Here is a 15,497-nt window from a genome sequence, read left to right on the forward strand (position 1 = left end):
AAATAAAAAAAAGCTGTGGTGCACATTAATGTTATAAACGTATCGTTCTATTTATCGTTATCGCATCAATTCAGGCAATTTATAACAATGTGGGATTTTTGTCCATATCGAACAGCTAGTTCTACATTGTGGTGGGCTTTCTTTGTGTCAACCACAAGTGTCTTCAACACCTAATGGAGTTTCATTACATGGCAGCCAGATGGCCTTCTAGTGCATGGATGAATGAAAGAGAACAACTACATTGACAATGGTCATAGGAAAGCTGATTAAAAACAGTGCATCAACTAAGAGAAGAGACAAACAGTGATCCCAAATGATTGCCGTTATGAGGACGGTGAGGAAAATACAAACCTAAAACTAGTGTAAAAAACGCACACCAGTAGACGAATGTGCGTGACTTTTTTCATTTTTTATTGCAAGGCGCATGTTTTATTTTATTTTATTGAAGTCAAGGTCAGTCGTCAATTAGTTGCGCCAGCCCAAACCAGTTAAATAGCCATCACTAGCCGGCTTCCACCCGGCTACGCAACCCTGCACCTTAGAGGCTGCTGCCCTACATACATAGACTTGGAATTACTGGCCACTTCAATAATGGAACACTAGTCACTTTAATAACGTTTAAAAAATGTTTACATACTTCTTTACTCATCTCATATGTATATACTGTATTCTATTGTACTGTATTTTAGTCAATACCACTCCGACATTCCTCGATATAATATTTATATATTTCTTAATTCCATTATTTGACTTTTAGATTTGTGTGTATTGTTGTGTATTGTAAGATACTACTGCACTGTTGGAGCTAGGAACAGAAGCATTACACCCACAATCTGCAAATATGTGTAAGTGACCAATCAAATTTGATTTTTGATTTGAACCAGCACCTGGATCTCCTCTAGACACACTGCTGTGCACAGTCTCTTTCGCTTTTGCAAAGGAAAATACAAAGTGAACTACAGTTAATCAAACATACACGCTGCGCACACACACACACACTCAAATGCACACACACTCAAACGCACACACACTCAAACGCACACACGCACAAGAAAACACGCGCCTTACCTGCCACAGTGAGGCCGACCATGGCTCTGATCTCCCCCTGTAGGCTGTTGGAGGCGATACAGGTGTAGTTTCCTGCGTCGCTGCGCGTCACTTTGGTGAAGTGGAGCTGGCTATTCCTCATCTCCACATGAGGAAGCAGCTCTCCACCATCTGTACGGGGCGACATAGTGTCAGAGAGGAGCTCAATGGGGGGAGGGGCTGAGAAACGACAGTACTGTGGTACCCTTTACCCACTATCGCGCTGTCCCGATACATACTTGGTTGGACATGTTCCTTTAATATGGTCCTATCCAGTGCAACTGTGGTGGATGTGTAACCAGGCCAGTGCAGTACAGCTTGGCTCAGTACTGTGAAAAGGTTATGAGTGTAATGGACGTAGGCTTGGACGATATACCATCGTCTATCGACAATTATTGACCGCCATCGTCGACGGTGACGACTAATTGGCGTGACAGACGATGGTTTAGCCTATTTGAGCTATACTGGCGCTGCATAGTAAAAAACTGTGACTCGCAGCGCACAAGTGACATTCCGACTAATCTATTCCTATTTGCTATAACCTATTTCAATAAATAAGTTATATAGCCTGCAGAATGCAAGAGAGGAATGTAGGCCAGACAGAGAGGAGAATTCCACCAAAGCAGCACAAATATGTTCAGTCAGAAAATATTATTTCTCTCTCTCTGTCGGATTCATGGGCATCAGGCTATATCATAAACGTATAGATAAAAAAATAATAATAATGGACACTCCTTAACTTGTGTTGTCTCTGTTTATTATTATTTATTTTTTTAAACTATATTGCTTTCTCTCTCCATTTAATAGCCTATGAATATGCATCCTTTATGCATCCTAATCAAACAATGAATGTAACGTTGTATGTAAAGTTCCATCTCAAAAACCTATTTGAATAGCCTAAAAAGGTAAGGTAGCCAGAGGACTAATAATGTGAGAGAGGGAAAATCCTTGCATGACAGGATGAAAACCAAATGGCCAATAACCTATGCTTCTTCTAGGCCTATAATACAAGTTAAAGTCATGAACAGTAAACTGACCTACAAAGGCAGAACACAGTTATTACATAACTTTTCTTATGGCAAAATCTGACTTCAAAGTATTTTTCTGTCTAGACAGGCAGCAATTTCTGATACTCAATGATATATTCTGATCAAGTGGATCGTTCTTGTGCCAGGAAACCAAATACCACGTTAATCAGATAATATACCTGACCATTCCAACAGATCAAAGACTTTGACCAAATTTGTAGTTGCGCCGTTTTGCATTTGTAGGGCAGAGTAGCTTATTTCCCAAATATTTTAGCCTACGAAGTTGTGGCTTTAAATTAACAAAGAACAAGAATGAAAGTCTGTAGCCTAAGCCTGGGAATAGGCTGTTCTCAATCACAGCTTTATGAGAGATAGAACAAACAATAGCATTTTTATATTATTTTATGAGGCAAATAAAGCTATTATTATCCAGTTCTGAAGACGGTAGATTGCTTCTATGCAGCCAATAATGTAGGCCTATAACCAATAGGGGTGATAGCATTGTATTTCACAACGTTTTTTGGGGTACATAGTCACAATAGGACAAACCCTAAATCGATGAAGTAATCTCCTCTAACATAGGCAATGCAAATGGTGGGAAATTATCATATGTAATCTTGTCTTCACTTTTCATTCATCTGATTCTATCTACAATGCATTCCTTCTGAAATGATTCCGTATTCTAACATTATCCATAATCTGATGTTATTGTCTATTGTCACAGGACATAGACATTGTATTTCTTATTTCTGTGAGCTGTGACAATGGCTTTATCCCAACCCCTGGAAACACACATACACACACCCACGGAGAGGTTGGAACACAGGGCCAGTCTCAGTCCTGCGCCCCTGGAGCAGTTCAAGGGTTAAGTGCTTTTCCCAAGGGCACAATGGCAGGAAATGGCATCTAGGATATTGTGGTCTAGCACTGAGTAGGACCACCCTGCACTCACCTGCTTTGGTCCATTTGATGATGGGGGTCTCTCTGCCTGTGGCAGAACACTGGATGTTGACCTCCTTGTCCAGCTCCAGGCACTGAGATGGCTGGGGCGTAGGGGTGAACTTCAGTTTCTCTGGAACACACAGGTAAAAAGGTCAAACACACCATGGCCCACACAGCTAAGAGAGAGTAGCCTGGTCCCAGGTACACCCCATGGTACACTATACAAAGCTATCTACAGCATGTTCAGACACATTTAAGAACATGCAGATGCAAGCACACACGTTCACATGGCTGAATGAAGAATCACAAGGGTATCAGGATCTTAGATCACCAAAACAAAGACGAGGTAGACAAAGCAAGTCAGGAATTAGACAACCCATGTTAACAACACTAGAACAGCAGCACCAGGGGAACATCTAAGGTTAAACTGAATTAAACTGGATGATCACGTTCACACACATGCTCTCTCCCATGCACGCACGCACATCATGTAGTTCCAGCTCACCCAGTACATAGACTCTGGCATTTCCAGACAGCTTGCCTCCCTCTGTCCTGCTCACACAGGCATACATCTGACCATCATACACCTCCACATTATTGATGCGCAGAGTACCATTGGGGAACACTGTAAAGCGTGGGTCCTGATAAAGAAGAGAGGGAGAAGGGTAAGAGAATGGAGAGGAATGGCCCATTTTTTTATGTGTGTGTGTGTGCATGTGTGTGTGTGTGTGTGTGTGTGTGTGTGCATACGTGCATGTGTCTGTGTGTGGTAGAAAGAGAAAGAGAGAGATACTGACCTCAGGCATGACCATAATGCTGTTTCGGTGCCACGTGACCTCAGGCTCAGGGGTAGCCTGAGCGTGGCAATGGAGGTAGCCTGGTCTTCCCTCCTCCAGGTAGCTGTCCTGGGGCTTGGTTACCCACACTGGGGCAGCTGAATCACACACACAAATGAAGAATTATTACTCTAGTAGAAGCCAGAGTCAATCATGTTGAATCCCAAATTGACCCCTTGCTTAGGAACAGAATGGACAAGTAACGACTAAAGCACAACCCTATAATAGGGACCAGAGTTTTGCATGGTCAGGACACACTGCTGGCCCTAGCCATGATGTAGTAGGTCAGAAGACGGTGGCCTGACTCACTGGCCACTGTGAAGGTCAGCTCCTGGGTCTTGCGGCCCGCCTTGTTTTGGGCCACGCAGGTGTAGGAGCCTGAGTCGCCCTGCTCGGTGGGGCTGAAGACCAGCTCACTGCCTTCCTGGTACACCCGTCCCTCCGTAGGGACCCGCACCCCTTCCCGCTCCCACCACACCTCAGGCTGGGGCTTTCCACGCGGGGCCATACAGGACACACGCTGCATGGTGTCTGCTGTGAAGACCCGGGACTGTCTGGGGGACATATCCTCAATCTCTGTAATGGGGGGGGGGGGGGGGGGGGGGGGGGGGGGGGGGAGAGAGAGAGAGAGAGAGAGAGAGAGAGAGAGAGAGAGAGAGAGAGAGAGAGAGAGAGACAGTATGTGGCATTATTTTAATGCTCAAATTGATTTACATTTAAACTACTGTAGTCTCAGGAGATAATAATCAAAATGTGTTTCATGCCAATGAAGCATTTTTCGAATTTGAATTTCAGAGGCATTAGCATACTTGTCTTCAGTCTGAAATGCTATTCAGGGACGCCGAAAAGTCATTATTTTATTTTTAAGAAACAACTACTGAAAGTATTCAGACCCCTTGCCTTATTCCACATTTTGTTACGTTACAGCATTATTCTAAAATGTATTAAATACATTTCCCCCAAATGTAGCAAATGTATAACAAATATAAAACAGAAATACCTTATTTACATAAGTATTGGGACCCTTTGCTTTGAGACGCAAAATTGAGCTCAGGTGATTCATGTTTCCATTGATCATCCTTGAGATGTTTCTACAACTTGATTGGAGTCCAGCTGTGGTAAATTAAATTGATTGGACATGATTTGGAAAGAAACACACCTGTCTACAAAAGATCCCACAGCTGACAGCGCATGTCAAAGCAAAAACCAAGTCATGAGGTCGAAGAAATTGTCCGTAGAGCTCAGAGACAGGATTGTGTCGAGGCACAGATCTGGGGAAGGGTACCCAAATATTTCTGCAGCATTGAAGGTCTCCAAGAACACAGTGGCCTCCATCATTCTTAAATGGAAGAAGTTTGGAACCACCACGACTCTTCCTAAAGCTGGCCGGCTGGCCAAACTGAACAATCGGGGGAGAAGAATCCGATGGTCACTCTGGCAAAGCTCCTCTGTGGAGATGGGAGAAACTTCCAGAAGGACAACCATCTCTGCAGCACTCTACCAATCAGGGCTTTATGGTAGAGTGGCCAGACAGAAGCCACTCCTCAGTAAAAGGCAGCCCACTTGGAGTTTTCCAAAGGCACATAAAGGACTTTCAGACCATGAGAAACAAGATTCTCTGGTCTGATGAAACCAAGATTGAACTCTGGCCTGAATGTCAAGCGTCACATCTGGAGGAAACCTGGCACCATCCCTACGGTGAAGCATGGTAGTGGCAACATCATACTATGGGGATGTTTTTCAGTGGCAGGGACTGGGAGACTAGTCAGGATCAAGTGAAAGATCAACAGAGCAAAGTACATAGTGTTCCTTGTCGAAAACCTGCTCCAGAGCGCTCAGGACCTCAGACTGGGGCAAAGGTTGACCTTCCAACAGGACAATGACCCTAAGCACACAGCCAAGACAATGCAGGAGTGGCTTCGGGACAAGTCTCTGAATGTCCTTGAGTGGCCCAGCCAGAGCCCAGACTTGAACCTGATAAAACATCTCTGAAAATACCTGAAAATAGCTGCAGCAATGCTCCCCATCCAACCTGACAGAGCTTAAGAGGATTTGCAGAGAAGAATGGAAGAAACTCCCCAAATACAGGTGTGCCAAGCTTGTGGTGTCATACCCAAGGAGATTTACGGCTGTAATCCCTCTCAAAGGTGCTTCAACAAAGTACTGAGTAAAGTGTCTCAATGCTTATGTAAATTAAATATTTCAGTTAAAAGAAACACACAAAGAAACAGGTAAAATTCAAAACCTGTTTTTGCTTTGTCATTATTGGGTATTGTGTGTAGATTGATGAGAAAAATAAACTATTTAATCAATTTTAGAATAAGGCTGTAACGTAACAAAATGTAGAAAAAGTCAAGGGGTCTGAATACTTTCTGAATGCACTGTACAGCAAGGGAACAGCAATTAGAGGACACATCCTGAATTGTATTTGTAATGAACACGATGGGAGACAGAGCGGGTTTCAAGCACAGGACGCAGCAGGTGTTTATTGTGAAGGACCACGGGAGGAGGCAGGTAGCTGGGTCCAGGGGCAGGCAGAAGGTCATACACAGGGGGTCTAAAAAGGCAACAGTACCGGCAGGGAAAAGGCTAGTAACGTCATCTGGGAGATCAGGCAATAGGTTGATAACAGGAAATCCGAGGTACAGGCAGGGAATAGGCAAAAGGCGTCGATAATGAGGCAGGCAAAAACTATCATATGCGGGAGGATAAATTATGGGGAAACACAGCGTTGCGAAAAGCGCTTGAAAGAACATACAATACCTCACATTGAAAGAACTGAACTAAATAGTGTGTGATAATGACATACAGGTGTGTGAACAGGTGATCAGAATTCAGGTGATTGGGATCTGGAGAGTGAGCTGCGTTCAGGGGATCTATGTGTTTGAGAGTGTGAGCTGGAAAGTGGGCTGGAAAGTGAGATGCGTTCAGGGGATCTACGTGTTTGAGAGTGTGAGTTGGAAGAAGACGTTACAGTTTTGAAATACTACTTTCATACACTATCTTCCGTATACTTTGAGCATTTGCTTTAGACAGCCTGGAGTGCCAGATGTGTGTGGTCTGCATTTTTGCTGATATCCTATTGGTTGTATTGCTCCAGGCAAGCTCAATTAAGCCCAGCTAAAGTATTTGAAATGATTTAAAATAGTATTTGAACCCAGGTCTATGTATGTCTGACTGTATACAGTCATGGCCAAAAGCTTTGAGAATGACACAAATATTAATTTCACAAAGTCGGCTGCCTCAGTGTCTTTAGATATTTTTGTCAGATGTTACTATGGAATACTGAAATATAATTACAAGTATTTCATAAGTGTCAAAGGCTTTTATTGACAATTACATGAAGTTGATGCAAAGAGTCAATATTTGCAGTGTTGACCCTTCTTTTTCAAGACTTCTGCAATCCGCCCTGGCATGCTGTCAATTAACTTATGGGCCACATCCTGACTGATAGCAGCTCATTCTTGCATAATCAATGCTTGGAGTTTGTCAGAATTTGAGGGGTTTTGTTTGTCCACCCGCCTCTTGAGGATTGACCACAAGTTCTCAATGGGATTAAGGTCTGGGGAGTTTTGCAGAGGTCTTGAAAACTAAGTATTCCATAGTAACATCTGACAAAACAATATCTAAAGACACTGAGGCAGCAGACTTTGTGAAAATTAATATTTGTGTCATTCTCAAAACTTTTGACCACGACTGTGTATACAGTAAGTGGAATGCGATCTACCGTTGAGACTCACAGGACTGCCTCTCTTTCTTTCACTACTACTGTGAGCTACTACAGTGTATTGCCCAACATGCCTCTCAAACCAGGTCAACAGTTCGAACCTGATCCTTACCAGGTGAACATAAGAAGAGTCCCAAATGACACCCTATTCCCTACCTAGTGCATTACTTTTGACCAGAGCCCTACGGGCCCTTGTCAATGGTAGTGGACTATATAGGGAATAGGGTGCCATTTGAAATAAAGTTATTAGAGTTAAGAGGGAAAAAACGCACCACATTCTTCAGCAGATGAAAGAGAGCATTGTGTGTGTGCATGCCTGTGTGTGTTTTGGGGCTGACATAGAGGGACTGTTTAACCTTTTACACGTGTTTAACCATTTACAATTGGCCTATATGGATAGGTGTATATTGACATGTTTCTTACAGAAGAAATATGAAAAGCATATGCATAACCATGGTAGCAATTGAAAGGGAACAGCAGTTTTGAGATAATTGGGGAAATGATTAGTCCAAACATTCCACTGTTGATTTGATGTGCATTTTACATTGACTTTACTTTTCGCCGCATTTGTTGACAACAAAATCTGTCAGATAAGACTATTCCTGGAAAATGTGTGGTAGTTGCAACATAAGACAACTAAAATTTCAAGGGTTGGAGTGAGAGGACTAACTGGTGTCTTCAAGTGGCCACACACATCTACAAAGTGGGCACAGTTCCTAAGTAATTTCAATGCACTTTTAAAACTTCAACGCTAAGGTACTTTTATTTTTGCTCTCCTAGCTGTGCCGATGAGGAACTACAGCAAGCACACTTGTAGTTGTTTTGTTTGGAACACAACCCTGCATCCCGCCATCACACAACTACTGTTGTTGTTCACATAATCCAAAAACAGTCCATTATAAATAACAATCTGGGTCAGGTGGGCATGACTTCAAAGCTTGTTCTTTTGCCAATATGACTAGCTAAAACATCAAATATGATCTTACAGTGTTAGGCTTTCACAAGGCAATTCAGAGAAACCGATCGCAATTTTGGTGCGCATTGAAAGGAGTCATGGGTGAATTCAGGTGCGTGTCCCACGGATAATTGTCTTCACAACAAACAACAACCCAGGGTATGATGCCATGTCCTCTTGTAACTGCAAATTTGGACTCATGGGTGGTTGGCTTGCTTATATGACATCAAAGCGGTATTTATTATAATCCACAACGTCTCATATTTCAAAATACATAGAGTCCTTTTAATTTACAGAATTTCCCTCACTCAGACAACAAAACCCTTGCAAAAGTTGCACAATTAGGGATGGGGGTAACTTCTTGTTGCGTGCGGTGCTCAATTTCAGAACAGTTGTGAAGCTCAGAGCCAGAGTTCTGATGTAATGTATAGCATGTTAATGTATGGCCACTATGTTCCAATTTAGGAGCTTATCAGTGTCCAAATCGGCCATTTTCAACCAGTATAAATGTACGAGTGTGAATGTACGAGTGTAAACTTGTCCCAAAAACGCTAAACCCGGATCGGTGTGACAAAATTCCAGTTTAATGCCTTAAGGCAGGGGTTCCAAAACATTTTCACTCAGGCCCACCTTCCAGGGGAACACATTTAAATACATTTAAATTCAGTTTTTCACAATTCTTGACATTTAATCCTAGTAAAAATGCCCTGTATAAAATCAGGTAGGATCACCACTTTATTTTAAGAATGTGAAATGTCAGAATAATAGAGGAGAGAATGATTATTTCAGCTTTTATTTCTTTCATCACATTCTCAGTGGGTCAGAAGATTACAAACACTTGATTAGTATATGGTAGCATTGCCTTTAAATTGTTTAACTTGGGGCAAACGTTTCGGGTAGCCTTCCACAAGCTTACCACAATAAGTTGGGTGAATTTTGGACCATTCCTCCTGACAGAGCTGGTGTAACTGAGTCTGATTTGTAGGCCTCCTTGTTCGCACACGCTTTTTCAGTTCTGACCACAAATTTTCTGTAAGTTGAGGTCAGGGCTTTGTGATGGCCAATCCAATCCAATACCTTGAATTTGTTGTCCTTAAGTAATTTTGCCATTCAAGTATGCTTGGGGTCATTGTCCACTTGGAAGACCAAATTGCGACCAAGCTTTAACTTCCTGACTGATGTCTTGAGATGTTGCTTCAATATATCCACATAATTTTCCATCCTCATGATGCCATCTATTTTGTGAAGTGCACCAGTCCCTCCTGCAGCAAAGCACCCACACAACATGATGCTGCCACCCCCATGCTTCACGATTGGAATGGTGTTCTTCGGCTTGCAAGTCTCCCCTTTTTTCCTCCAAACATAACGATGGTCATTATGGCCAAACAGTTCTATTTTTGTTTCATCAGACCAGAGGACATTTCTCCAAAAAGTACAATCTTTGTCCCCATGTGCAGTTGCAAACCGTAGTCTGGCTTTTTTTTTATGGCGGTTTTAGAGCAGTGGCTTCTTCCTTCCTGAGCTGCCTTTTAGGTTATGTCGATATAGGAATCAATTTACTGTGGATATAGATAACTTTGTACCTGTTTCCTCCAGGATATTCAGAAGGTCCTTTGCTGCTGTTCTGGGATTGATTTGCACTTTTCGCACCAAAGTACATTCATCTCTAGGAGACAGAACGCGTCTCCTTCCTGAGCGGTATGATGGCTGCGTGGTCCCATGGTGTTTATAATTGCGTACTATTGTTTGTACAGATGAACGTGGTACCTTCAGGCGTTTGGAAATTGCTCCCAATGACGAACTAGACTTGTGGAGGGCTACACTTTTTTTCTGAGCTCTTGGCTGATTTCTTTTGATTTTCCCATGATGTCAAGCAAAGAGGCACTGAGGTTGAAGGTAGGCCTTGAAATACATCCAGTACAGTATACAGTATATATATACTGTATATATACAGTATATATACAGTATATTTCAATGCCATTTTAAATCTAATTTACTTGCAATTATATACATTTCGCCATGTCTAATGTGTATCAAACATTACAACAAAATCTATTGGGCCAAAAAAACCTAGCTAAAAAAATGTTAGCTGACATGGGCTGATCTGGACATTTCTGACAAGTTATAAATAGTTCTATGGTATGCAATGACTGACATGATGAGGAAAAATGATGATGCACTACCCAATTTCCAAATTGTGCCTTCCACTATTACAACTTTGAAGAGTAAATTGAGCCTTAAGGGATTAGCAAGATATTAGGTGAATTAAGGTATTTAAATGGAGCTGTGGTTCACTAGGGTTAAGACTGCAGAGACCCCCTGTATGAGACCCAGTTAGGGCCCAGGTACAGAAAATGGACTATAACAGGGAGGTACTACTACCTGGAGTTGTCCAATCAGAAACGTACATTTTTGTTTTTCGTTGCATTTTAATTTAATCTCCAATGACATGTATTTTTACACACAATTATCTACAGTGACATGTTTTTTTTTTGTTTTTTTTTGTTTTTTTTACACACAATTACTCAAACCCATTTGATATTCATTGAGGCAATTTAGGTCATACCTCACCTGCTGTCAACTTGCCACATGACACCCCATGTCTCCCACTAACTGCTCTATTCAAATCATCCCACATTCTCTTTCCTAACAAAGCCATACATGATAGTGTGTGTGTGTGTGTGTGTGTGAGTACATGCACGCATGTGAGCTCATGCGTGTGTGTGTGGCCTCTACAATGAGTCTGAAACAGCTGGAAGGCGGGAGGGAGGAAGGAAGCAGGGGAGGAAACAGCTTCTGAGGGAGGAGAGGAGATGAGAAGAGGAGAGCAGGAAGCAGCACACCGCCTGTGGAGGATACAGCTGGGGCGTATGTCAATAAGGGAATGAGATTATCACAGGAGATATCTGCCCCTAAGTGAAGGAGTGAGAAAGACACACGAGACACACGAGACACACGAGACACACAGACAGACAGACAGACAGACAGACAGACAGACAGACAGACAGACAGACAGACAGACAGGGAGACAGGGAGGGAGGGAGGGAGGGAGGGAGGGAGGGAGGGAGGGTGTGTGGCTGACACTGCCATATATCGTCCATTCCAACTGGCAGGCAACTCAGTATACAGTAAGTGGAATGCGATCAGGAGCTCTACAGTTAAGACTCACAAGACTGCCTCTCTTTCTTTCATTACTACTGTGAGCTACTACAGTAGGTGCAGCTCTTAACTGGAAGTCATTAGCTGTGTATTGCCAAACATGCCTCTCAAAGCAGGTCACCAGTTTGATCCTGATCCTTCCCAGGTGAATATAAACACAGTCTCAAATGACACCTTATTCCCTACATAGTGCACACATTTTGACCAGGGACCAATGGGCCCTTTGAGAGCTTGGGACTGTACGGTTCTATCTGCAAAAAGATGATTCTGAGATAATTGGCTTTATATTTCTAAACCCTCAATGGTTTGAATGGTGTCAGAAATGTTTATCTTGTATTCTTTTGAACTTAACATGAATTGGGGTATTTAGAGTCCTATGTAGGTAGAGAACGTAGAACAGAATAAGGAACAGAATATATCAATAAAATAGAATATGTCAATAAAAAATGCAGATAGAACCTTATAGTCCTAATCTCTCGCCTTTTCAAAGGTAGTGCACTATATAGGGAATAGACTGCCATTTGAGACTCATTATAGTTAAGATGTAAAAAACGCACCACATTCTTCAGCAGATGAAAGGGAGTGTGTGTGCGTGCGTGCCTGTGTGTGCCTGTTGATGCCTGTGTGTGTGTGTGTTTAAACAGAGTGACTGTTTAAACTTGTCCCAAATACGCTGAACCCGGGTCGATGTGACACAATTCCAGTTTAATGCCTTCAGGGATTAACAACAGATTAGGTGAATTAAGGTATGTAAATGGAGTGTGGTTCACTGGGTGAAGACTGCAGAGGCCCCTGTATGGGGCCCAGTTAGGGCCCATACAAAGTCCCGGGGGCCACAGTAACCGAGGTACACTAGGGCCTGGGAGGGGTGTGACACTTGATCCATCATCAGAAAACAAAAATTACCTGGGTCATGTTCATTAGGAACAAAATGGACGACAATGGACTGAAACAAGGAGGTACTACTACCTGGACTTGTCTAATCAGAAACGTTCATTTTAGTCTTCCGTTGCGTTTAAAACCTTTTTGCATGGTGTGCCCTAATGAACACAACCCAGATTACCTGCTTAATAGATGCATCTCCAGTGAAATGTATGTTTATACACAATAACTAAAATCCATATGAAGGCTGCCAAAGAGCGTGGGGACATGCTTACATCCGCTACGACAAGCTCATTGTCCACCCTCCCTCCCAAAAGCTAAGCTAAACTTCTGGGTCAGTAGCTTCAGCACAACATCACAAACACACACATACACCAACTGACACTCAAGTGCCTGATTGACTGACTCTATTAGCCAAACAATGTTTGTATTTGTATTTTATGTTCTTCTCCATATTATGTCTATCTATGATAAGCTACACAGGAAAGGGTAGCCCATATTAATAATAGCCTATATTAATATATGTAGTCTTAGAAATAAGGTTAATGAAATCAATAACATTCATATACTGGCCATCTCTGAAACTCACTAAGATAATTTGATGTTAATTTGATGTTACATCAGTAGCAATACAAGTTTATAACATCTACAGAAAAGAGGTCACCTGCATAGGCTACCAAGTGCTGACAGTCAGTATTTTGATAATATGTTTGTAATGCTTGATAATGTGTGTGATGTTAACAGAGAGGTTTATTTTCTGGGTGACCTGAGCATTGACTGGTTAGGAACAAGCTGTCCTCTAAAGCTTCTAATTGTGACTAATATAACCCAGATTATCACTAAACCAACTATAGTGTCACGCCCTGACCTTAGAGATCCTTATTATTCTCTATGTTTGGTTAGGTCAGGGTGTGACAAGGGTGGGAAATTCTATGTTTTCTGTTTCTTTGTTTTTGGCCGAGTGTGGTTCAGAGGCAGGTGTCTATCGTTGTCTCTGATTGGGGATCATATTTAGGCAGCCATTTTTCCCACCATTAGGTTGTGGGATCTTGTTTTCTGTTTAGTGTCTTAGCCTGACAGAACTGTACGCTTTTGTTTTCGCTTTTGTTATTTTGTTTGAGTGTTTTTTGAATAAAAGTATCATGAACACTTTCCCCGCTGCGCTTTGGTCTACTCTTCCTACCACCAATGAGAGCCGTTACATATAGTGCATACCAACTGTGTTTGATCTGTGACATCCGCTCGCATTGATCATATCTTCACAAATGCTGCAGAACTTTGCACCAAAGCAATATCAGTTCCCATTGGCTGTAGTGACCATAACATTGTGGCAAGAACTAGGAAAGCCAAAGTGCCAAAAGTTGGACCTAAAGTAATTTATTAAAAAAACCTACAAAATGTTTTCTCAGGGCTCTTTTGTTGAAGATGTAAAACATTTACAGTACCAGTCAAAGGTTTGGACACACCTACTCATTCAAGGGTTTCTCTTTATTTTTTTACTATTTTCTACAATGTAGAACATTAGTGAAGACATCAACACTATGAAATAACACATATGGAATCATGTAGTAACTTGAAACACGAGTAGCTTACAGACATGGAACACAAACAGAGTCAATAACGCCTAGGGAAAGAACCAAAGGGAGTGGCAATTATAGGGAAGGTAATCAGGAAGGTGAGCCTGATGAGGCGCTGGTGTGTGTAATGATGGTGACAGGGGTGCGTAACAATAAGCAGACTGGCTCCAGCCGCAGGACGCCGACCAGAGGGACAGTCCCAGGGACCAGGAGCGGGCCGATCGCTTCTGCTGAGGAGTGGGAACTTGTTGAGACAGCTGAGGCTGACGAGGCATGGGAGCCTGACGAACCGGCTGAGGCATGGGAGCCTGATGATCCAACCGAGTCTCGTGAACCTGTCGAGCTAGGTGAGGCAAGGAAGCCTGACGAACTAGCTGAGGCATCCTCGGTAACTTCGGCCACGGACGCGTGATGGGCCAACCGAGTCTTGAAAACCTGACGAGCCAGCAGAGGCATGGAAGCCCTGTGAGCGAGCCTAGGCATCCCTGGTAGCTCCGGTAGTGAAACCCGGACCCGACGTCACCTACAAAACAAAAAACAAAAACCACTCCCTGATGCTCCCCTTTGGTGAGGCGTTATTCTGTAACGTGTACGCTGGTAGTCGGGAAGCAAGTATGGGGTGTGTATTGAATAAATTAACATAGAACAAAACAGGAAACACAAGTAACATACAGACATGGAACACAAACAGAGTCAATAACATCTAGCGAAAGAACCAAAAAGGGTGACAGTTATAGGGAAGGTAATCAGGAAGGTAATCAGGAAGGTGCTGGAGTCCAGGTAAGTCTGATGAGGTGCTGGTGCACGTAACGATGGTGACAGGTGTGCGTAATAATAAACAGACTGGCCACCTCGAACGTCGGAGAGCGAGTATAGACAAAGGAGATGATTGTTGACTATAGGAAAAAGATGACCGAGCACGCCCCCATTCTCATCGAGGGGCTGAAGTGGAGCAGATTGAGCGCTTCAAGTTCTTTGGTGTCCACATCACCAACAAACTAACATGGTCCAAGCACACCAAGACAGTCGAGAAGAGGGCACGACAAAACCTATTCCCGGTCATGAGACTGTTAAAGATTTGACATGGGTCCTATATAGTTTCCTTATTGTTATTTTACTGATGCTTTTTAATTACTTGTTACTTTTATTTCTTATTCTTATTTGTACTGCATTGTTGGTTAGGGGCTCGTAAGTAAGCATTTCACTGTAAGGTCTACTACACCTGTTGTATTTGGCGCATGTGACTAATAACATATGATTTGATTTGATATGTGACATACAGTGCCTTGCGAAAGTATTCGGCCC

At 42.6% G+C, this 15,497-nt stretch overlaps 1 protein-coding gene across 1 annotated transcript in view; it reads right to left on the reverse strand.

Moving 5' to 3' along the window:
• Window positions 1-15,497, reverse strand: part of LOC110525690 (inactive tyrosine-protein kinase 7) — a 209,750-nt gene that overhangs the window by 24,985 nt on the left and 169,268 nt on the right. The window contains exons 7-11 of the mRNA XM_036980912.1: window positions 4,202-4,468; window positions 3,854-3,990; window positions 3,562-3,697; window positions 3,067-3,186; window positions 1,069-1,218 (exon numbers count right to left, since the gene is read on the reverse strand). Of these exons, the coding sequence (XP_036836807.1) occupies window positions 1,069-1,218; window positions 3,067-3,186; window positions 3,562-3,697; window positions 3,854-3,990; window positions 4,202-4,468 (810 nt within the window). The remainder of the gene's footprint in view (window positions 1-1,068; window positions 1,219-3,066; window positions 3,187-3,561; window positions 3,698-3,853; window positions 3,991-4,201; window positions 4,469-15,497) is intronic.

This window comes from Oncorhynchus mykiss, chromosome 1 (genome assembly GCF_013265735.2).
Source record: "Oncorhynchus mykiss isolate Arlee chromosome 1, USDA_OmykA_1.1, whole genome shotgun sequence".
NCBI classification, from domain to species: domain Eukaryota; kingdom Metazoa; phylum Chordata; class Actinopteri; order Salmoniformes; family Salmonidae; genus Oncorhynchus; species Oncorhynchus mykiss.